At 36.0% G+C, this 23,035-nt stretch overlaps 1 protein-coding gene across 16 annotated transcripts in view; it reads left to right on the top strand.

The window, feature by feature from the left end:
* Positions 1-23,035, top strand: part of CTNNA2 (catenin alpha 2) — a 476,933-nt gene that overhangs the window by 395,725 nt on the left and 58,173 nt on the right. For all 16 annotated transcript variants that reach the window (XM_083835463.1, XM_083835461.1, XM_083835462.1 and 13 more), the window contains 3 exons: positions 16,107-16,199; positions 16,480-16,636; positions 19,973-20,173. In XM_083835463.1, coding sequence (XP_083691589.1) covers positions 16,107-16,199; positions 16,480-16,636; positions 19,973-20,173 — 451 coding nt within the window. The remainder of the gene's footprint in view (positions 1-16,106; positions 16,200-16,479; positions 16,637-19,972; positions 20,174-23,035) is intronic.

The following is a 23,035-nucleotide window of genomic DNA, read 5'->3' as shown; positions in this document are numbered from 1 at the left end:
TTCTTCACATTGCCTGACTCAGACATCCAAGGAACCATGAGGACCTGATGGAGTGGGGAAGACAGAAGTGTAAGGATGGTCAGCTTTTACCATTATATGGCCACCTTACATGTATTGGGGTGAATATACAGAGAACTGGAAAGCACAGACTTACATTCCTTGAATAACAGAGCCATTTATTAACCAAAAAAAGTAAAGCAGCACTTCCCTGCTGGCCATTTGGGAATGGAAGAGTGCAGTTCAAATTTGAAGAACAGCTTGCTGAAGGCCAGTAAGTGATTTTGAAAATGCATAAAAATGCTTCAAAATACTTTGAAATCTTTCATAATAATAATGCAAGCTTTCATGGGCATATTTGGGTATCTTTTCTTAATTCCAATTTGAACCATGTTTCTTAGGAGAAAGAACTGTCACTTGAGCACTCTCAATGGCATATTTGGCATTTTTCTATAGGGTAGGCTTCAATTACACTCTGTAAATCCAGAGGAATAAGATGAATTCTGTCCAGTACATCTAATTATACCAGTATAGAAGAATGCGGTATCTGTCCTATTTTAGATTTAGGATTTTTGAAAAGATGGTTTATTCTTAGCTGGAATGTGAGTTTGAATGTCAGTGTTGAATGTCAGCTGGAGTGTTAAATGTTAGTTTGAGTGTTTGTTTGAATTTGGGTTCCTTTAGTCCATGCAGATGAAACTAGCTTTTCTCAGCCTGTTGAAACAGTGTAGATTCTTTTTCCCTCCTATAAATCATGTGAATTCAAGTAGAACATTAAGACTTTCAACTTCACTGTGTCTTCTTTCAAGCCATTCTCTTGAAACGAGATCAAGATATTCAATGTAAATCACTTCTGTGCTCCCTTCTCAAATTGAGTGCTTGCTTAAACTAGGAATAGCACAACATGAAAATCAGCTGTTCTAAAATGAGTAAAGCTGATCTTAAGTACACCAGTGTCTTCTCAACATATTTTCTGTTCAAATATTCTCATTGAAAGTCCATTTACTGTTATATATAATATTTTTTGACTTCTGAGAAGAATTTAGGAATTTTGGCTCTGAGGAATAACCTGAAAAAACAGTCTTCCACCAAATTTTTGTCATAATCAAAGAATCCTGAACAGTTGTGTAAGAGTATCTTTCTGTGTGTCTGTGTGAATATTTTTATGATGCTATATTTTCTCATTTTAACCAAACAGGTAAACAAGCACTTCGGCAATGTATTTTCAACCTGGTTCTAATGACAGTCTGTGTTACTATACAATTCTGTATGATTTTACATTGTTTCTTGATGTTTATTATGACTACAACATAAAATTAGTATAATAGATAGCAGGTAATAGCTTGCAGACTATTGACTGTCATCCTCTTAGAAAAGGTAGTTTCTCAGACTGGAACAGCCAAAGGTAGGTTATGTTTCCATTGATTCAAAAATGAAATTGGTTTCCTTGTGTTTATGCAAATAAACATCTTTCTTTCAACATCTGTTATCCTCAGACTATGGAGCTCATGTCTGCCATTCACGCTGACGTAAATCAAGATCAATTCTACTGAAGCTGATGACCAAATAATGCTAAATATATGGGGAAAGTGATAATCATTGATTTGATAACAAACACTAATTTTTGAAGAAAGAATACAAAGTATGTTAAAGCTTCTAGCAATGAAAATCGAAGTTACAGCACATTGTGTTGCCATTTAGGAATTGCCGTCCCTGGGACAAAACCCCATTTTATGCTTGGTTCTGCCACACACAGTCAGAGCACTTGTGCCATTCCTTCCCCTGCCCTTTTAGCTGGCAGTAAGCTGTCATCATGGCAGCTGCCAAGGGGTTTAGAGAGCTAAAAAAGAGTATATATATATATTGCAATGGAAAGAAAGTAAGGATTTAAAATATACGTATTTTAAAAAGCATCATTTCCCTGACAGTGGAAAAAAAATACATGAGCATAACACCTGGAGGAAGAAATATTCACCTGACTCTTTGGCTTATTGTTATTCTCACTTCATTCTTATGCAGTTTCTTCCTGTTCAATATTAGTTTATAAAAACATGTTATATGTTCACTGACCCCTGATAACTGAACAAATCCCAGTGTGCAGCTAGATGAATAAATCCCAGTTTGTAGTAGTGCTAATATATGCTGATGATGGTTCAGTGAATTCATAACAAATTAACCATTAAAAAGATGCAGGTTAGAAGAACAAGCTATAGGGTTTGTGATACATTATTCATTTCTGGTAGCAGTGTTCTATACATATATATATATTTACAGACTATAACACATTCTTCAGTCAACAAAGTCTGTCTTTTTCTTGCCAATGGAAGAAAGGATTTCATAATCAATTGCCACATTTAGAAAATCCTATTTTATTTACCCCTTTCTATACATGACCTGGCACTAGAGAGATACTACTATATAGAGTCCCATAAACATTTCTGGGAGGCCGTTATACATACGGAGGAGTGAAAACCGAGCAACATTTACTACCATTTATGTGTCGTTGGTGGATTGATTGTGGAATTCATTTCTACCTTGGTTTGTCAAAGATACAATTTATTGTCCAAAGAGTGTGTTCCATGAGCCGAGGCTGGTGTAAATCACTGAAGCTTTGCTAAAGTGGAACAAAGCTGCTGTACATCAGCTGGGGATCTTCAGCTTTGTCTCATTGGATGGATTGAATGAAGAGTTTCGGTCATTTTATGTCAGAGTCGGTGAGTGTTATATTTCTGCTTTAGAATTATCATCCAGTTAAATGTTGAATGTGATCTGCAGTTCTTTAATGTGCAACTGCTTAAATGTTTTTGTTTATAGTTGCACTTGAACCCCCTCTGCCTCTCTCTCACATATGTAATTTAATGAATATATATTTAAAAATTCCTAACACATTTTAATCAGTTCAAAGTTGCTGTTGGCATTTCTCACTGTTAGAACAGGAATTGGTTTTCAAGTAAGTAGAATTGTTGAGCTCACCATGATGAATTTTAAATAACATGACATAAGTAGTGTTCAACATTTTTATCGTTATGTTTGTGTTATTTGGGGCGTCTAAGATGCTACAGTCATCTGAGACAGCAATAGCAATACATTAAACAGATCAGAAAAAACAACATGCTACCTGCTCTGAAGATAACTTGTCAGAAAAAGAACAATCCTTCAAAGATATGTTTTAATATTTTTTCTTTGGTCTTCCAAGTACACGAAGATATTTCAGGATCCTGGGTAACATGTGGAAATTTAATTTACAAGATGAAACTGCTTAGACTCAAACACTGATCCATTGTCGTATGGTTTCAAGTGTAGAAAAGACATTCAGAAAAGACATTATAAAGAGATGTCAAATTTTCTTTTAGATAAAAATGTCATTTACACTGACATATGAAACTTCAGAGTAGATCACATTTTAAGGGAGGGTTGTTTGTCTTTTTTAAAGTACTACAATTTGGTGAAATTATTATATAAAGATAGTCCTAATGGATGCAAATAGCCTTACTGCTGTGCAGTAGATATGTTTTTCACTTGTTCTATTCACTCACAAAATCTAATAGCTCAGATCAAGATTTTAGCTAACAATAAGTTTTTAAAGGATAAATATATGGAAGAAAGAAAAATGTTATTTTTTTTCTTCTTGTGGTCATTACTCAATCTCTTAATATCACATATGTGAATGGGCCCTAAGTTTAGGTTAGCTCATGCTCATAGTAGTTGGTCTAGTACATCTGACCTCACTACACACTTGTAGTGTGTGTAGTGCTGGTTTTCCCCAGTTACAACTTTCATGTACAGGAGTTAGAAATTCATATGGCTGGTATCAATGCAGATTTGTGAGACTAGGTTAAACAAACATCTGCCAGGAGTAGTTTAGGTAGAGCTCATCCTGCCTTCAGACAGGGGCATCATCTGTCAAGTTTGCTTTCAGTTCTAATTTCCACAACTTCTATTAATAGTGTGTTAATTATTATGCAGTGGAACGGACACTCCTGTGGAATCTAATCTCTTGATGAAAGTAATCAAACTATGCCAGAATGTTCCCAAAATTAAAAGAAATTTGATTTACCTACTCTTATTGAAGGACATGGTGAGGTGTTACTCCCCACATGCTCCACAGACAAGCAGTCCATGGGCTAAAGGAAAATACTGGTAGCATCCATCAGTTCCTTTGGACGTATTCATGGGTGCAATTACTGCTTTCACGACTGCATTTAATAGGACTGACAGGAGACTCGGTAATGCTCCGTTTTATTGGATGCAGGCTTGTATTTCCTATAGCTTTCATTTTTTTGCTGTTCTGGGATATCTCAGGAAGCCTTCATTTAGAGACAAATCTTGGAAAACCGAATGATGACCTCTAATTTGATGAACCTTCCTAATAAACACATGGAAGAAATACAGCCTTCTGCTCCCATAATTCACTCATTCACACATGGCAGACTTTAAAGGTGATTTACTGAAAAAGGACTTGCAGAAGCCAGAAACAAAGTGCTGGAACAACTCCTTGACCCAACCAAGTATTTCACATGTCCAGAGTGGTATTAAAGGTGTTGGTTTCAGCATGTCACAAGTGCCCATAAAAGCATGCTAAAACATCCTGTTACTACAAATCTGTCTTCTCATAAACACAATATAGCCCCACAGAGAAACAGTAAATATCCTATTTCCTAGTTGAAGGTTTTTTCCAATGTGCAACTGTTGCTGGAGTTTGTAGGAAGAAGTAAAACCTTTTATTAGACAAGCAGTCCTGTAAATACCAGACGTTATGACTACTAGTTTCCTAGAGATTTGTATTTTGTGGTCAAGTATCAGGTTGAGCTAAGCTTTTCCCACAGAATTTATGAAGCCTCTCACCTGCTCAGATTCCTCAGTGTGTGCTATCAGGTAAACTCATTCTTCAGTGACGCAGTGAGGAGCTAATGAGGCATATGTCCTTATACCACTTGGCTATTTTCATTGAAACTTTAAGAGTATAATTATCACTGAGGTTTTCCTCTGTTAATTTAAATTACGGTAATCAGAAGTTTTAACAATGATTCAGGTAGAGTGGTAGAGAGACTGCAGTTTTGTCATGGACTCACTGGCCTTTTGAACTATCATTTCTTAAAGGATCCCAAAAGCATACTGACACTCTTATTAAGTCTAATAGCAGAGAGAATGGACTTATTATATTGGTCTCTGCACACCAAAAGGACCATAAATCACAGTGAATTAAAGATCTGTCTGCAGTCCCATCTAGAATTTTGATGTCAGTTTTGATTTCTTAGATACACGTTTGTTCTCATTTTATGGTTAATGTTAAAAGTCACACAAAAAGCTATTGATATAAAACTCATTATTAAAAACTATTTGTGTGACCTGCATTCATATGACAAGTGTGGTGTGGTTTTTTTGGATAAGTCAAAGAAAAAGCCTATAACAGCACTTTGTAACACACAGGAAATAATCCTGGTTTTGTTCAAATGGTTTTAGGTTTTTATGAGCTAATGATGATCCTTTCAAAAGGTAATCAGCTTTCATGCATAGAACTGCAAATGTATGAGAACTAGGATAAAATATATGACTGAGTCAGAAATATCTCTGTAAAAATTTTTAATCAAATAAAAAATAAACCATATCATTGAGTTTAACAACTAAGATGAAAATTGTTTAGTACTGACAAAAAAGTGGAAAAAGTAAATTTCTTTCTCTAAGAAAAAAATGCAGTCTTAAATTACATATAATTTAAGGATATGAATTCCAGCACATGGAATAACTTTTGTTGTTGTTGTTGAATGTGATCCTCTTTCAGCAGAGGAAAGAAAACTAAATTTCAGGGCAGTTTTTCTCATCTCATTGTCTTTTACTTACTTATGAGAGCAAATCAAAAGAAACCATGTGTTATATGGAGGAGTGCTAGGTAGTTTAAGTTAAAACGATTCTAAGAATTTTGCTTATAGCTGAAAAAGCTGGATTAGCATGTAGCTTTGTTCAGGCCCATGCCTTTTCTCTGGTTAGCTTACTGGTATAAATGCAGTTGCTATCTACTAATCAGCTGAAAGTCATTTCTCTGTCTCTGATTATACATACAGTGACAGAACAAGAAGGGAGGAGACAAGAAGGGAGGAATATTTTACTTTTTTTTTTTTTTAATACACAAGTAGGAAAACACTGCTAATTTCCACATAGTACTTTTCCACAAAATTATTTGGGTCTTTGTTTCTTGGTATCAGATGCTCATATTTTAAAAGTCATAAATATATCTTTTCTAAGAAAAAAAAAATCACTGTGCTAGCAGGAAAAAGAGCCACTATGGAGATGAATAAAATAAGCAGGATTTGGAGCTAATATGAGTTATCTCCATGCCAGGATTACATATTGGCAGGATGAATAGAAGAGGGAGCATCTAATACTGTTGCCTGGTCCACACATTTTGGCTTTGGGTGGGTGAAAACACTTTGCATTAATGTGGAACAATTACTAAGTTATTGTAAAACTATTTATAGAATACCATTGCACAAAAATCAGATACATGTAAAATCCATCTTGCTCTGAATGTGTCTTTGAAAGCCTTTAAGATATTACTGTAAATAAAAATACCAGCTCTGTGAAGACAATCATAATCTTTTACAAGCTTTTCTCTGTGAGCAGGGAACCAATCAATCTTGATTTCTTAAAACAATTTGCATTTTACATACCCTCTACCATGATAATCTGAGATTTCTTTCACACTGGCAATCTTTCTTCTCATGCAACATCTCCAGTTTTTCATCCAGTGCTCATGATGGCTATAGTTGCTATTGTTGTATGCTTATATATAAAGATGTCTCCACCTGTGCTATCAATCGCAAGCACCTGTAATAGAATGTTTCTTTCTCTATATACTCAACTGCAACAATTCTTTCTTTGTATGCTCAACTTCAGTCCTAAATTTGGTTCTGTCTAGATCAAAAATTGTGTTCCTTTAGGGATCAGTAATTGCAATTTGTGATTATACCCTGAGGTCTCTGATATCACACTGTGTTCATATCTTCAAAGCTTCTGTTGCTATCTTGGACTTTTTTGAGTTCCTACTACAGTCCCCTTCTTTTCTTCAACAACATTCAAAGTATAGCTTCCTAATAATACAACTAATGCTTAATTATCACAGCCTAGTCAAGCATGCATCCCTGTTCCAGGGTTACTGAATGGTTTGCCAAAATAGTGGACAGTTATTAGATAGATAGATTGCTTTGGTAACTACTTGCTATTAATATGTATTAATTATAGCAGTGCCAGTGGTAAGTTATCAAAACAGCTTTATGGGATCAACTCATACACATTGCAGTCTTGTAAATCTTGTTTCTATAGGACACCAACTGCCCCCTCATCCCTTGAGTATTTCAGTATACAGTGTTCATGATTCATTATGGGTTTTAATAGCAGTGGCCTTGATAGCAGATTGGACAGAAAGGATTTATACACAAACACCCTGAATATCTTCCTTTTTTGTTGGAACACTACTGGCCTTCTTGCATACTTTGGAGCATAAAAGTTACTGTTGGTTAAGGTTTCTGTTGTCTTATATTGCAGAAATGTTGGTATAGGTTTTGGTATTCCTCTGTGTTCTTTGCCAGTATGAATACCAAGTTATGGATGAAAAAAAAAAAAAAAAAAAGCTTTACCTACTGTCAAATGAAATAGAAAAATAACCTGATCATGCTAACAGAGGCAAGGGAACGTCAAGATGGGTTGTCGGTCTCTGACTTTCCATGAAAGGAATTCTTGGATGTTTATATTCTCTTTTTGTGAAAGGAAGAAAATAAACGTGTATCATAGCAAGGCAAAATGCATTTATACCTGTAACTCAGAAAAATCACTAAATCAAACTAATCAATTGAAGGCATAATACCAAAACTGAGCAGTTGTGTTAGCTTTGTGGCTTAGACAAGGATATCTGTTTCATGCCCCACATGAATAGATAGACAACAGATTACTTACAGCTCTGTCAGCTGCTTTTTTGTAGGAGAAGGACTGCATTTCATCAGTGCAGTGCTTTGTTGCTAAAGTAGACCAGTTAAAATAAAGCAGTAATCTGGTCTTAACAGTGTTTTTGAGACTAAGACCTGCTCTTATTCTTCATGGGTTGCCACAGCTGTTTGTAACTTTAGCAACAGATGCTCAGAGGCAGTGTAAGAATATGCAAAAATAATTCAGAAATAGCATCAGTGTAGCAAACAAACCTTTGAAGGGAGAGAACCATATCCACATCACCTGAAGTTGAGCACTTCCTAGCCCTGTAGCAAACAGTCACTGGAGAGAAGCCCTTTTCTACTGTCTTCATCTCCTGCCATGCTGGCCAGGTGGCGGGTATTTGGGTCCCCCATTATAACTGACTACCAATTAGTTGCATTCCAGCTGAATGCCTCAGAAGCACACTCTTGAGAAAAAGACTGAGGATCTTATGTAATTCCTAAGGGAGTTTGCTGTCAAAGAATGAAGTATTTCTATTAATTTCAGCTCTGGGAAATAATATCCCCACCCACTTTTCTAAATTCCTCAAATTCTGGTCTATTTAAAGAGATAGTTGAACACAGAACACCTAACAAAGGTGTGCCCAGACTTTTAATTGTGGGAATGGGTCTTCATTTATGGTAACTGGAACAGCTGTTTGCTCCAGCTGAGGATGCGGGTTGATAGTTCTGGCAGTGCTCCAAGTGCCCAACAGCATTGCTTAAATAATTTTATAAATTAACCTCAAGAGCTTTCCAGTGTTTTTTTTTTCCAAGTTCAAATTGCTCTGAAACAATCACCTGTCTTTTCTATAATAAATTTGTTTTTCCCTGTTGTCCATAGAGAATGCTTAGGTTGACCCTGCCGAGAAGTAGCCATGATCTAGAAAATCAGTCTAAAATCACACATACACATTAGCATCACATTCCAAACACATCTAGTGATTACCCCTCTTGTTTTAGGAGGCATTTGAACCAGTCAGGTGTATTTATCACAGTTGGGGCTCATCAATGCTGTGTAGAAACTTGATCTATTTTACTCTTGTATGGTCAAATTCTACTTTAGAAAGAGAAAGAAAAAAAGAAGGGTCAATACTGAACTGTTGTTGAATGCTTTTTCAAATTCGTACTTAAAATCATTATTATTGTATAACTTTAAAGTAAAGGATCTGATATAATATATTATCTATTTCCTGTATTCTTTGTTGGCAATTCTATAATTGAATGGGATATTTTTCTTTCAGTTATGAAAACTGTAAAGCAGAAGGATTTTTCAAGGTGCTTCATAATTGATCTCCTTTCTATTTCATCCTGCAGAAAATAGGCATGGCATGTACCAAACTTGTCTTAGAAAATGGAAGGTACTCAGATGAGAATAATAACATTTCACTGAAATTGTCTGAAGCTGGGATTTTTGCATTTTGAATTGAGCCTTCAGTACACATTAGGCATCTAGCATTTGTAAGTTTCTTTGAAAAATCTCTCTCCAAGACGCACTGAATTTCTCCAAGTCAGAGTTGTTTTGAACTTTACCAAAAGCAGAATTCTCCTAAGGCTTTTTCAACTAAGCCTGATGTGGAGAAAGTCTCAAGAGAGTTTGTACATGTGGTAAGGCCTTATTCCTGTAATAAGTACAAGTGAATATGCCATTGACCTTTTGAGAAGTGAAAGGAGTTTTTCATAGGTTCCATGGGCAGCAGATTTGATATGAAATAAAACATTCAGCTGTTGTGCTTTAAATTCTCTGTAGCTTTCTAACATCCTGCTGTTATCAACCTGTTTAGATATGAGCAGAACATTGTAAATGTGTGAATAGTTTATATTGAATATGTTGAGGTTTAGGTATTAAAAAATTTTCAGAACAAGCATCAAACTCAGTTAATTAGATCATTAGTAATTTACAAAAGAAATTCCATTTTTATGGCTGTTCATACACTTAGATTTGTAAATACTTGTGAATTAAAAATATATCTCGTATTTAGGTAAGACTATGTGACTGATTAATACAAGTGAGTGGCAACTGGCAATACTATCCAGTATGGGGTTACCCCATACCAGTGGAATAGGTCCTGGGGAAGAGACCACAGTGTAGTATTTTCAGCGTAGTACAAATTGCCACTGCAGTCCATGAGGAGGAAGAAGAAACTGCTGCAGTATGTACTCTGTGACATTTTGACTGTTGGCACTTGTTTGTGTATGTGCAAAAACATCCTGTCTAGTGATGAATACAGTTTTGCTTATAATATAATGCTTGAGCGAATACAGCAAAGATAAGTAATTTGGAAGTCTTAGATAACGTAGCTCTAACTCTGTGGTCTTGTTTAGCAAATGTTAGTTGTGGCTCCAAGAATATCACTGGGCTGCCTCCAGCAGTACCACCAACATTAATATATGTCAAAATTTTGAAGGATTCAGAGATTGTAACAATATCTGGATAAACTACTAAGATGGATAAATAATGGAAGATAGTCAAGATAGCATGGTTCAGCAAGTTACCACTCCTCAGGTGAAACACGGTAGCTGATTTATTTTCTTGGCTTTAGTTCACTGTGAATATTAAAGTCTTACTTAAACAACTTTCAACTCAAGCTAAATAGCCTGGACAATTTCAGTTCCTCAAGTACATGGTGTAGACAGATAAGTTTGATTGTGTCTTGGGCTTAAGTAATCCTATTTAGGGAAAGAGAATAATTTGCTGTAAATTTTCTTCTGTTATTTGTATCAGTTAACTACAATGGAAAACGAAATGACTTAATTAAAAAGATGTGTATTACAAAAGTAATATATATATATTTATAAATAATGTACAGAATTAAGATGTAAATAGATTGCATTCTTTCATTCCTTGCCTTGGGATGGTTAAATGGTTGAGGAAGCTGGATAGAGCATTTTTTTGTCTTGTTTTTTCTAATCAAACTGTTGCAAAAAAAGAATAAAAGAAATTGAAAACTTGACTACATATATTAGCTGCAATTTTCTGCAGCATTTGTGTCGATATTGCTGCTTTTCTGTAGTGTATACTTTTTTCTTTTTTTTTTTTTTTTTTACTCTAAGCGATGGATTTCATTTTTGGACCTTTTCACTTGCATTGAATTCACAATGACCATGTTAAATCTTTGAATTTATTATCTTTTGATTTATTGAATAAGAGGACTGTATGTATTGATCATCATAATTACATTTAATAGTACAAAAAGCTCATGTCAAAATTGGAAGTAGCATAGTTTAAAAACACAACTAAAGATAGCTACACCTAATTCTCATCAGTATAAAAATAACATAAATTGGTATAAAATATCCTTGATTACTTTTATAATTTAGAGGGCAATTTTATAGCAGAAGTTTTCCTGTCCTAGGTGTAGTACAAGTGGCAAAGGCAATGAAAAGTCATTATTCCAAACTTCAACTGAGTGCATGGAGCCATGAGAAATAGCAGTCTACACTGACGTTTGTGCTATCTTGACTGTAGTTATTACCCATGCCAGCTACAGAAAGAATATTGTAGGCATTGCCTACCCATGCAGTAGTTACACTTCAGCTGCCATGTAAGTCTACCGTTAGAATAAATCCTGTCCTTGGTGTGTCCTTTTAACAACAGTAGTAAAAATTCGCATTGGAAGTGAAGTCCTTCCCCACCCCACCTTTATCTGCTGTATTTCACTTAATGCAGGAAACTGCTTGAGGCTGAAATACAATCAAATACATTCAAATATATTTCATTGGGACTGATCCTGCATATATTTTGAATAATTGAAACTAATTTGAGTGATTAAATATAGATACCTAGCAAGCTGCAGGCTTGCATCTTGGGCTATCAGTGCTAGTGATAGGAAATTAGTATGAAGGAGTTAGTATGCACTTTTCCACCTCCCCAGTTCTAGGATTGGTTCAGTGGCCTTGGTGATTGCAGAAAAATGCAATATAATTAAAGCTGTAGTGTTTATTTTCCTGTTCACTACTTTTCCATGCTCTTGTAGGACAGGTTTAAGGTGTTTAGCAATTGTTTTGATGGGGTAAAAGTAGCTTAGCAGACCTGAAATTCTGGACAATAGTGCTTTTCTACACAGCAATCTCACTGTTATTAAGTTCCCCCACGCGTTTCAAGGATGATTCATAGTTCATTGATATTGGTATTTAAGATGTGTTCATTCATGTACATACTCTTCAGACATTCCACAATGATCTTAATACAAACTTAAGTTCTCTTCAGGCAATCAGTGAATTCAGTATGCTTAAGGAACTTAGTAAACAGCAATAAACAAACAAACAAAAATAAATAAATAACCACCTTGTTACTTCCACAGCCTCTTATAAAATCTCTTCTTCAGTGCTTCAGTGGAAACTGAGTACTTGAAGCATAAAGGTAAAGGCTGTCAAATCAAGGTTTTGGCAAATTGGCAGCTATGACAACATACACCCTTATTAATTTCCTTTCCAAGTTATCTGCTCCATCCAACACTAGATCTTTGGAGTAGCATATTAAATGAATTCCCAACCTTGAAGAGTCTGAATTCTTCACAATACGTGCTGTGTTAAATGCCCAGATGCAAAACAAGTTATAGTGCACTATTAAAAAGTCTTTTATTTCAGTAATACCACTTTCAGCAATCCCCAAGGCTAGTTAACTATTATTGAACAATAAACTGGACACATCTAGAGGATGAGGTAGTCTACCAAAGACTTGAAACAATATCTGGAAGTGCCTTTCTCTTTTCGTCATTATTCAGAGATCAGTCTAGCTCCTGATAGCTCAGCTCAGTGTGTTGGAATTGGGTCCTGGCGTGCATTAAAAGGAGCATGGCCAGCAGGTCAAGGGAGGTGATCCTCCCCCTCTACTCTGCCCTGGTCAGGCCTCACCTGGAGTACTATCTCCAGTTCTGGGCTCCCCAGTACAAAAAAGACAGGGATCTTCTGGAAAGAGTTTAGCAGAGGGCCACAAAGATGATTCGGGACCTGGAGCATCTTCCTTATGAGGAAGGGCTGAGAGACCTGGGCCTGTTCAGCCTGGAGAAGAGAAGACTGAGAGGGGACCTTATCAATGTGTATAAATACCTGAGGTGTGGGAGACAGAGGAATTTGGCCAACCTCTTCTCAGTGGTTTGTGGGGACAGGACAAGGGGCACAAGACAGAGCACAGGAAGTTCCGCACCAGCATGAGAAAGAACTTCTTCACGGTGAGGGGAGCACTGGGACAGGCTGCCCAGGGAGGTTGTGGAGTCTCCTTCTCTGGAGATATTCAAGGCCCGTCTGGACGCCTACCTGGGCAGCCTGCTCTAGGGAACTGCTTTGGCAGGGGGTTTGACCCGATGGTCTCTTGAGGTCCCTTCCAACCCCTACAATTCTGTGATTCTGTGATTCTAAGTTTTGGGTCATAGGCAGGAACAATATCTGTAACTGTTGAATTTGTGGTAGACTAAAGCTGTTGAATTACCTCATGGTCTCTATGGACTCAGCATGCATATGGGCCTTGCCTTGACAAAAATCTTAAATGATGGTAACTTGATTATATACATTATAACAAAGGCAATAAAAATAATTAAATAATGTAATATTTTGTGATTGTGAGCACTTAAAACTTGTATAGCTTCACGGTTCTAGGCTTAAATGATGGCACTAAAATGTTAGCTTTAACAAGTAGTATCTATTTCTTGCCATGTTTCAAAAATAAGTTTTGGGTAAAGTCATAGTAGTTCTGATTTGCAGTGCTAAATTCAATTTTATCTAGATTGCATCTACCTTTGTAGTATTTGCTTATCTCTATGCTTATTTGACATAATCAGATCTTCCCATGGTACAGGCTGGTATACTCCCAGCTGAATTGTGAAAGTAGTATTGCTTTCTGACTGTTGATGATAAAGGACTATATTTAAACAAGACTTAAAATAAGCCACAGAATCTATTTAGATTAGGATTATACATGATACCTATCAATATATTCTTTTTGAAGTAGATAACTGTAATGCTCTTTTGGTGCATAATTAATGTCGCCATAGATTATATTTGTACTCCTTCTGTACTGATAACAGCAACCAAAATACTATTTTGAACTCTATTTTTTTTTTTTTTTTTCAGAAAGGGAGAAAAACTTTTCTCATGTTATCTCTGTATTCTTCCTTGGAAAACCAGAACACTTTACAATATCCAAATGTTACCTTACCAGATTCTGTTGAAAGAATAATTATCAGAGACAGAGAAGAAATAAGCTTTATTTTTTTTCACTGACTTTGTTCTGCAAAGTTTTCCTTCAAGAGACCTCAAAGAAAAAGAGCTGCTTAATAGTTTGATTGCCATTTCATGATACCCAGCCTCTTTCAGTCTCATATCTCACTGCTATCTGAGAAAAAGTAAGACATATCGTGCGTCTGGAGCCTTAGGACAGATTTTCGTCATGATAATCACAAAATGAAAGGGCAATCTAAAAAGCACTTATTTTAAATACAGGAAGATAGCTTTTGCTGAACTTAATGCCATTTGCTAGTTTTCAAGGTCTGTAATTTCCACTCGTGTTACTTCATTCTAATTATTATCCTGCTTAGCTTTTGTTTCTCATGAAGATTGAAGTGGTCTGTTTGATGTGCGCAAAGAAGGGACTACAGAAAATGGTAAATTAATTGGAAGATGTCAGCTTTGGAGAATGTTTTTGACATGAGCGCTGTAAGGCTGTTAACAAACAGACTAACTCATTTGTCTCACCATGAAATGAAAATAAAAATCACAACATTTTGATAAAAACTTGACTAGGAAATGCCTGCAAGATTCTTTGAAGCCTTAGGTTCTTTTCTTCCCTGAGCTTTGGCACTGTGATATATGCAAACCACGTTCCACATAACTGTGAAGTGAAATAGGTTCTATGAAGAACAGATGGACCAGGGCTAATGTGGCGATGTGCACTGGAGACGAGAACAGATTAATACCACAAGGGGAGACTGGAGGAAAATTGGAAAGATGGGGGTATTTGAACTAATTCATGAATCATTTCCAACTGATAGTTATGCCTTCAGGCACAGTGAATAATATCAAGGAAGCATATTTAAAATTTTATAAGTTTGTTTTAATGTAGATGAGAATTAAGAGCCATACTTTCAGATGATTAAAAGAAAAATATGTATTCCCCCTCCCAGAATGTACCTTTGTGATTTAAACCTCACTGATGAGCATAATTATGTGCACTGTGAAATGAATTACTGTTTTGAAAACCCATGGCAGATTCGTGGACTTGGCACACAGCTTTAGGGGATGGTTTTTTTTGAAAGAAGTACTGTAGGGGCTGTGAGGACATATTCTGCAGCTTGTATCCAAGCTGCAAAGATTCAGCTCTGTGGTGTCTGGAGGCATGTGCTGATTGCTAGATCTCACTTAGGTGTCCCTTTAAGCCTCTACTACCTTCATCTCCAAACAGCCTTCAGTCTTATGAGGTTCAGACTTCCCAAAACTGTGCCAGAACACATGTAGATTCCTACATTTTTAACGGAGATCTTTAAGCATACTTTACACAATGAGGCTTTCAAAAGACATTTTAACTGGCCAAGTTATGATACTTGCTGATGGACATTTTACTCTAGGGTAGACAGTCACATACAAACAAATAGGTCCACCTGAGAATTCAGGTAATTTTGACATTCTTAATACCGTAGGGATCTGAAATAATTGGATACGCAACATAAATGTCATTTCACAGTATCAGTAAAAATGTCAGAGTTTTGTTTATGTGTCTCAAAGCATGCCATGTGTTAGGACATCAAAATTTTTTAATTTTGCAAAACTGAAGAGCGTATGGATATGTCTGTTTACCATTGTTTATAATGGACACAGCTAATAAAAGGAAAACTTATAGATAATTGTTTAGATGCTGCTCTACATTCTCCATATGACTTCTCAGAAGATTATTCTCAGGCTTTAGAGGAGGAAGCAAAGCACTTGACAGCAAGGGAAGATTTGGGGAAAAATCTAATGAAGAAGATGACTAGCTCAGTTTTGCTAGTTAGGAAATAATCTATGTCAGTTTTTCTTCATCAGTACAGAAAATCCTGCATCGTGCCTCTTGTATACAATTCTTTCATTCTAGCCAAGGCTCAATAAGTGGAGAAAAAGGTATAAAATGGCTCATTTGCCTCACACTTGATTCTCATTCTGCTTATTTCATTGTAGGTTGCAAATCTGGCCTGTTCAATCTCAAACAATGAAGAAGGTGTGAAGTTAGTGCGTATGGCAGCAACACAGATTGATAGTCTGTGCCCACAGGTAAGTAAGATTCGTGCTAAAAAGTACTCGAAAACTCTTTCAGCATTAAAAAGCATCAGGTAGCTGAGACAGGAGAAACATCCCACTCGAAGATTACAGCTTTGCCTTTGTCATTAAACTGTTGCCTGCTTTGTACAAACTGGGAAAAATTTCATATCTTGAGACATAGGTGTTGAATGGGGTGTAATGCTGTATTTTTAAGTGTCTTTAATCTAAGTGTCTATTCTCTACCTTGTGAAAATTGTTGCCACCCTTTGTAACACCTGATTTTGAATAACAGGTAATAAATGCTGCACTCACATTGGCCGCCAGACCCCAGAGCAAAGTAGCACAGGACAACATGGACGTCTTTAAAGATCAGTGGGAGAAACAAGTGCGAGTTCTCACCGAAGCCGTTGATGACATCACTTCAGTGGATGATTTTCTCTCTGTTTCAGGTACTGGGATCAAGGGAGTCTTCTAAAAATTCATTGCTAAATTAAAGTAATGGGTCAGAGGAGAGAAAAGCTATAATTACTAAAGGATCATTATTGTATTATTCCATCCTTACTGGAATGCTGATCTTCTGCACCCGATGGGAGCAACCAAGCTATGCCAATTAGTCCCTGGTAGCAATGGTTGGCTTTTTGTCTCCCAGAAAATAGCATCCTATATGTGCCTCTATTTCTACAGAGAATTTTAGTTTCAGCTCCGGCACAAAGTAAAATTTTGGCCACCTTTTGAAAATGTATTACTGACTTGTGAAAAGCGGGACAGTATTTGTAAAAACTGTCAGAGTCCTCATGCAGTTGTATTCAAGAGGAGGAAAGATGAACTTTCCTTACTTTATTTTGTAGCCTTGCTCAGATAAGTTGTCTAAGCAGTGTGACAGATGTACCACACAATCCTGACCCCCTGAACTTCCATACCAAATCACCAGGCTCTGAACATGGATAGGAAGAAAGGAAATAAGCAGATGCTGTGTATGAGGCTCATCTAGGCACATTGTGATGACCACTGTGAACATTTCCAGAGAGTTAGAAAGCATTTCTGGGTCCCACTGCTGTTGGTGCAGCCATGCATCCAGGTGGAAAAGTAGCAGTAGAAATAGCAAATCTGTGCAGCTGTCTAAGCTCTCTTGGAAGGACTATAATGTGAAACAAACTCTTTTACAAAAACAAAGTATTTTAGTCCTTATGTAGAGAAAGGGTGGACAAGGGAGGGACATTGACTCTGATCTTGGAGGTCTTTTCAACCTTAGTGATTCTGTGATTCTTTGAGTCACTAACTTTTCTCCATCCTCCTTGTAAAGTGCTGCAACTTGTAGCAGAGTATATTGTTATGGTAGAGTCATGTACGCTGAATACTATAGTTAGAAGTGCTGCATGTCCTGGACTAAGTATCTGCTGCAGAAAAATCATTTTCCTATGTCATTTGAAAGAGTTTGGTTTATTTTTTGTGAATACGGTTGTGGAGTGCCAAGGTTCGTTTGCAGCAAGCTAACCTCACAGAAGAGCCAAAATTCAGAAGATATTTTAATTTTGTTTCACTCTATGTTGTTTTCCTTGACATTTCCTTAATTTCCAAATAAAAGTTAAATATCTTGGACAAATATATATATATATATTTATATACTTTTTCAGAGGATAAGATTCTTTTTCACTTTGCTCTTCATTTTGTTTGGTTGTATCCCACTATTATCAGTAACAAGGAAGTGATTTGGTTAAGTATGACTACACTCCACTGTTCAAGACCACTGCTAGAGTGTTTACTGTAAGCCATGACAAGAAAATGAACTCTCAGAATAAAAGGGTACTTCAGAATGGTAGGTTTTTATTTGAGGATACAAACACTTTTCAGCAGACCTAGTTCTGCAAGGAAAGGGCAGAGCAAGATGTAAACTGCAGACCCAGTCCACACGCTGAAGAGATGAATAGCCATTTCACGCTCTGAATAGCCATTTCATTATTTGTTTGGGGACTGTTATTCACTCCAAACACTTGTATTTATAAAATCAGAAGTTATTTAAATAGATGACATTTTTATTTTTTGTTTTTCTCAGGCCATATTTTCTCATAACACATATGTTGTGGTAGCCTTGACTTGGAATAACTGGCTTTAGATCCAAACTTCCCAAGGCAGCTGGGAAGTTAGTATATTTATTGAGTATATTTATTGTTTTTAGATTTCTTTCTAATACTGTCCACAGACATATATTTGTATTAAAAATAAGAAAACATCTAATGCATCCAGAAAGCCTGTCACTGCTAGCTTGGAAGCCTTAGATTAAGCAGAGTAGTTTTATTTTCAGTTGTTAAACCAGTGAAGCATCAAAAATGGCCTGGTGTCTGATTAAACGTATCTCATGAAATGACACTTCCTCCCCTTCATATTGAGCGTCACAGTTGATGGCATGTTTTATTAATACAGTGGCTATCAAAAGAAGGATGGGAAGGATGACCATAATTTTAATAAATTACTTTGTATTCCAAGCACAGTGCCTGTTCATGTTCAGAAAGTATTTCTTGTGGGACAAAATTTGGCCATGACACTGTAAAGCAAATGGGAATGGTTAGGAGGAAGTAGCAAATAAATATTTCAAGAAGACATTTCTTTTTTTAAATGTTGATGGAGAGTTTTGCCTTTCAAATTACTCTGATTGGCAGCACAGAGGACTTCCAGTTTTCATTCAGAGTTGTTACAGTTTAAAATTCAACATTAGGTAAAACATTTCTGGAACCCTCAAATGGTCCAACATTGGGATTTTTAACAGTGGAGCTTAGTGTGTCACTCTATTTTTGTGGCAAAGGATAATTAAAAAAAAAAAAAAAGTAGTTGATGAACTGATTGATTTTGTTTTAAAAGAACAGCATTTAATTTTCAGTTTCCTGGTGGCTGTGGCAGAAAAGTATGGTGCTGTTTAGAGTTGCTGAGTTTCTCAGAGTGAGTTAGCTCAAACAAGAAATTCAGTCATGGTTTTATTATTGAAATCATTTTTAACTGTACTGGCTGGAGGGAAACGATGTCTGAGCTAGTCAGAATCAGCTTCATCCTTTCATGTTATCTGTGAGAATATCACACAAACTACAATGCTGCAGCATGTGAGAGTAGATGGCCCGATTCTGAGCCAAGAAAAACCAGTGCAGCTCCCAAGATTTCCATAAGCCCACTTGATATTCCATCATCTGAGCAGACTCACTGTACTCAACTGTTATTTCAGAATATGCACAGTCACATATGATTATACTATGTGTCATGAAAAATCCACACTTTAATCTCAGTGCAGATGGCATGGATCAGCAGAGATGAACTGCTCGTGCACAGACTCCCTGCTATTTGCTGGGAGGCTATCGCAAGAGCAAAAGGCTATTTGCTACTGCCATTTCAAAACGGTTCATTTTGTTTTCTAACTTATTTAGGCACAAATGAAGCATACATATTAAATGTTTATAGAAATGGGTAAATTCATCTTCAGAAAATTGCCCGTTTATTAGAGTATCTGCATAATATCTGATCGTGTTCCTTTTTGCACTGATTTTTATTACGTTGTCATTATCATAGATGCAATGTTTGAAATTAATATGACAACTTTTCAAATAATTATAGGTTGGTACTCTCAGCATAGGTAAAGGGACATAGCCCACTACCTTTTAAAGATAGATGTTGCATAAGATAAATATCAATTTTTTAATGTATTGCTGTTTGTCATTTACCCAAATCAGTAAGCTTTGCTATGGCAGAGAATGAAATGAAATGAGGCTTATATTTGTTTTATCTTTTTTCCTACATTCCAGAAAATCATATTCTAGAGGATGTGAATAAGTGTGTGATTGCTCTGCAAGAGGGAGATGTTGATACCCTAGACAGAACTGCTGGGGCCATCCGGGGCCGTGCAGCCAGAGTTATTCACATCATTAATGCAGAGATGGAAAACTATGAAACAGGAGTTTATACTGAGAAGGTACTGGAAGCTACCAAACTGCTTTCTGAAACTGGTAAGTATATTTGAAATATTGTTCAATATTAAGTCACTTAAAACCTTCAGTTAATTTTCTGAAATCTGTAACTCGGAGGGGAATCTGTGCTTGAAAATGAGATCTAAACAAACAAATTAATGACTATGAGTGCTTTTGTTATTCTCTACTCCGTGCTACTGCGGCAGTCGTATTGACAAGAGCTGTATAAGAGAAGAGATTCAGTGACCCATCAAAGATAGCCTACTTTATCAAAGTTGCAGTGTATTTCAGTAAATAATACACAGCCTTTTCTTCAAGAACTCAGTCTGCTGATTATGTTTTGTGTGTCTCTAGAAAATCATTACAAACACTACTCTGTGGTCTGCGCAGGTGAATGTACTTGCTGGTGACTGAAGTGTTTCTAAACAAAACAATTTTTCATTGAAAATACATTTGAGCAAGTGAAAATATATTATCTGATTGAAAAAAAAAAATATAAAAGTCTGCTAGATTACATGGATAGATAGATTGGGGGGAAAAAAAGATTGTTTATAACCTCTTTTTGCCTTCACAAACCAGAGATTGGATTCATCTAAGTGATTACATCTAGTTTGATTACAACTATGCTGGTCATTTTAGACTCCTTCATACTCAATATTATCTGTTGCTATGTGCAGCTGAATTGTTCAGTTCAGGCAGTACTATCAAGAGCTCTCATCTGAAAGCAAAGGACTACATTTGTTCAGATGGATCATACTTCATATTTCATTGACTTTATGGACTAGATCTCCACTCATGGTACAAAGAACCAGCTATTATAAAGATGCATGTAGTGTAGATGCCTGAAAATGGCCGAACAGATCTTCCCCTATCTGGCTGCCCTAGGCTTTAAAATACTCAAGATTGTTTTAGAAGGACCAAGTGAGAATGCACCAGTTCAAGACATGGCAAATGTAATGTCAGACAAAACAAACACCTCCCTGTGAGATAAAAAAGCAAAAACTATTGTAGCACTGCCTGCCTCTGGGTTAGCTTTTAGAACAGAAGTCAGCAAAATGAGATAAAAGAATGATTTAATATTGGTTGTTGTATTATTGTTGTCCCCACCTAATTGTCTTTTAGCTCAAGGACTAACCCCAAGCCCTATTTCCACAGGTAAATTGCGACAAGAATCATGTATTCTTTCTTTTTCTGGCTTTTCTTTGTGATTTACTGTACATTATATCTGAAACATGGATTCCTACAATTGTGCCTGTGACCAGAAAGCTTTGCCTTGAACACACACACAGTAGGTTCACACCAGTGATTCAACACTTGTAGAAATTAACTTTCATAGACTCTGCTGTGAGCTGCACAGACACATTTCTGGGAAGAGTCTGGAAATCATAACTGTAATCTCCAGCCTATGGTACATGCTCCATTTATCTTTACACAGCTATTTCCTATGCAACAATCACGTTCACATCACTTCTGGCTGAACTTAGAGGGTCAATTTTTTTTTCTGTACAGCTTGAAGATAATGCAATAAAGCTTGCCTCTTTTCTTCCTCAAAGTTTAATGATGCTATTTAAGAGTCTCAGAGGTTTTTCATGTGGAAGAAGTGAAAGGGGATCAGAAAATGGTTGTCATTAGTCCCCCTATTTTTTTATGTAATCAATGAGAGATCAATGAAATGAGTACTGGAAATTTAACTTAGCTGTGAAAGTTTATGAACTGGTATTATGAGGTAACTGAAAGAAAGTAATCTGCTTGGTTTGTTACAGTAAAATATTTTGTTGCACTCTGTGGTAACCTCTCCTTTTGATAGGAAGAATTCTTCAAAATCTCGCTTTTAACGGTAACATTTATTTATAAAGTAAAAAAAAATACATCTTTTCAGACTTTTTACTCAGCTAATATTTCTGACCTAATGTTACGGAAAAAACTTTTACTATTATTTTTTCAAAGGAGTAGCTGTCAGTTACAACACAATTAAGTAAACCAACAATAGGCACAGGGAATGCTTACATTTTGTATTTAACGTTGTTTGATATAATTTGATTTATAACTAAGTTTTAGAAGCTCTGAACTAAGTGCATCTTGACAACATCAATTTATTAATGCCGGACTCAATGTGTAAAATTAAGTAACTGTTCCTCAAAGTCAAAGTTATTACTTATTTTGTACTTAGTAAAATGTAAGTAAATTTGTGAGTAATAAACTAAAAAGAGAAAAAGCCAAGCTACGCTACACAATACAGTACTATTTCTATCTGCAGCTTTTTAGACCTTTTACAAAGGGATTAATTATTATTTCTCTGTGATTGATAATTTAAAAAGGTAAACTTTATTAACTCATTTTGTGACCCTAGGATAAAGTGCTGAAAATGGTATTTAGACCATCCTATGCCATTCTCTGTCTCTTCCATTTATATTCCTGTCCTCTCCCCCCAAACTGGTTTCAGTCTACACATGCATCTGTACAGCTATGTATATGGGTATCTATGAATGCATACTTATATTTATATATTTATTCTAGTCATTAGCTTGAGATCCAGTGCAGATTTATCAAACAGTCACAAATGATGAATGATTTATTTAGTCATGCTCCACCTACCAAAATCTCAGTAAGAAACCCAATTATAAACATCTTATCCTTTTTTTTTCCCTCTTTATTTTTAATTGAACATTATTTTTAAATGAAGTGCTTTGGAAAGCTGGAGAAAATTTAGTTGAATGACAATGGAAGGGAAATAAGCAGAACATATTTCTTTTATAATTATTATTTACTTTTAACTATCAGTTCAGGAAAGGAATACTTCTCTTAACTTGTAAACCTCCCTTTCAAGGGGTTTCATAGTTAAGTGAGTAGTGGGTTTGATCCACAGAGAGTAAAGAAATACAGACACACTTTTTTTGAAAG

This window comes from Anser anser (genome assembly GCF_964211835.1).
Source record: "Anser anser genome assembly, chromosome: 4".
Lineage (NCBI taxonomy): Eukaryota > Metazoa > Chordata > Aves > Anseriformes > Anatidae > Anser > Anser anser.
This window is presented reverse-complemented; position numbering and strand designations above follow the sequence as displayed.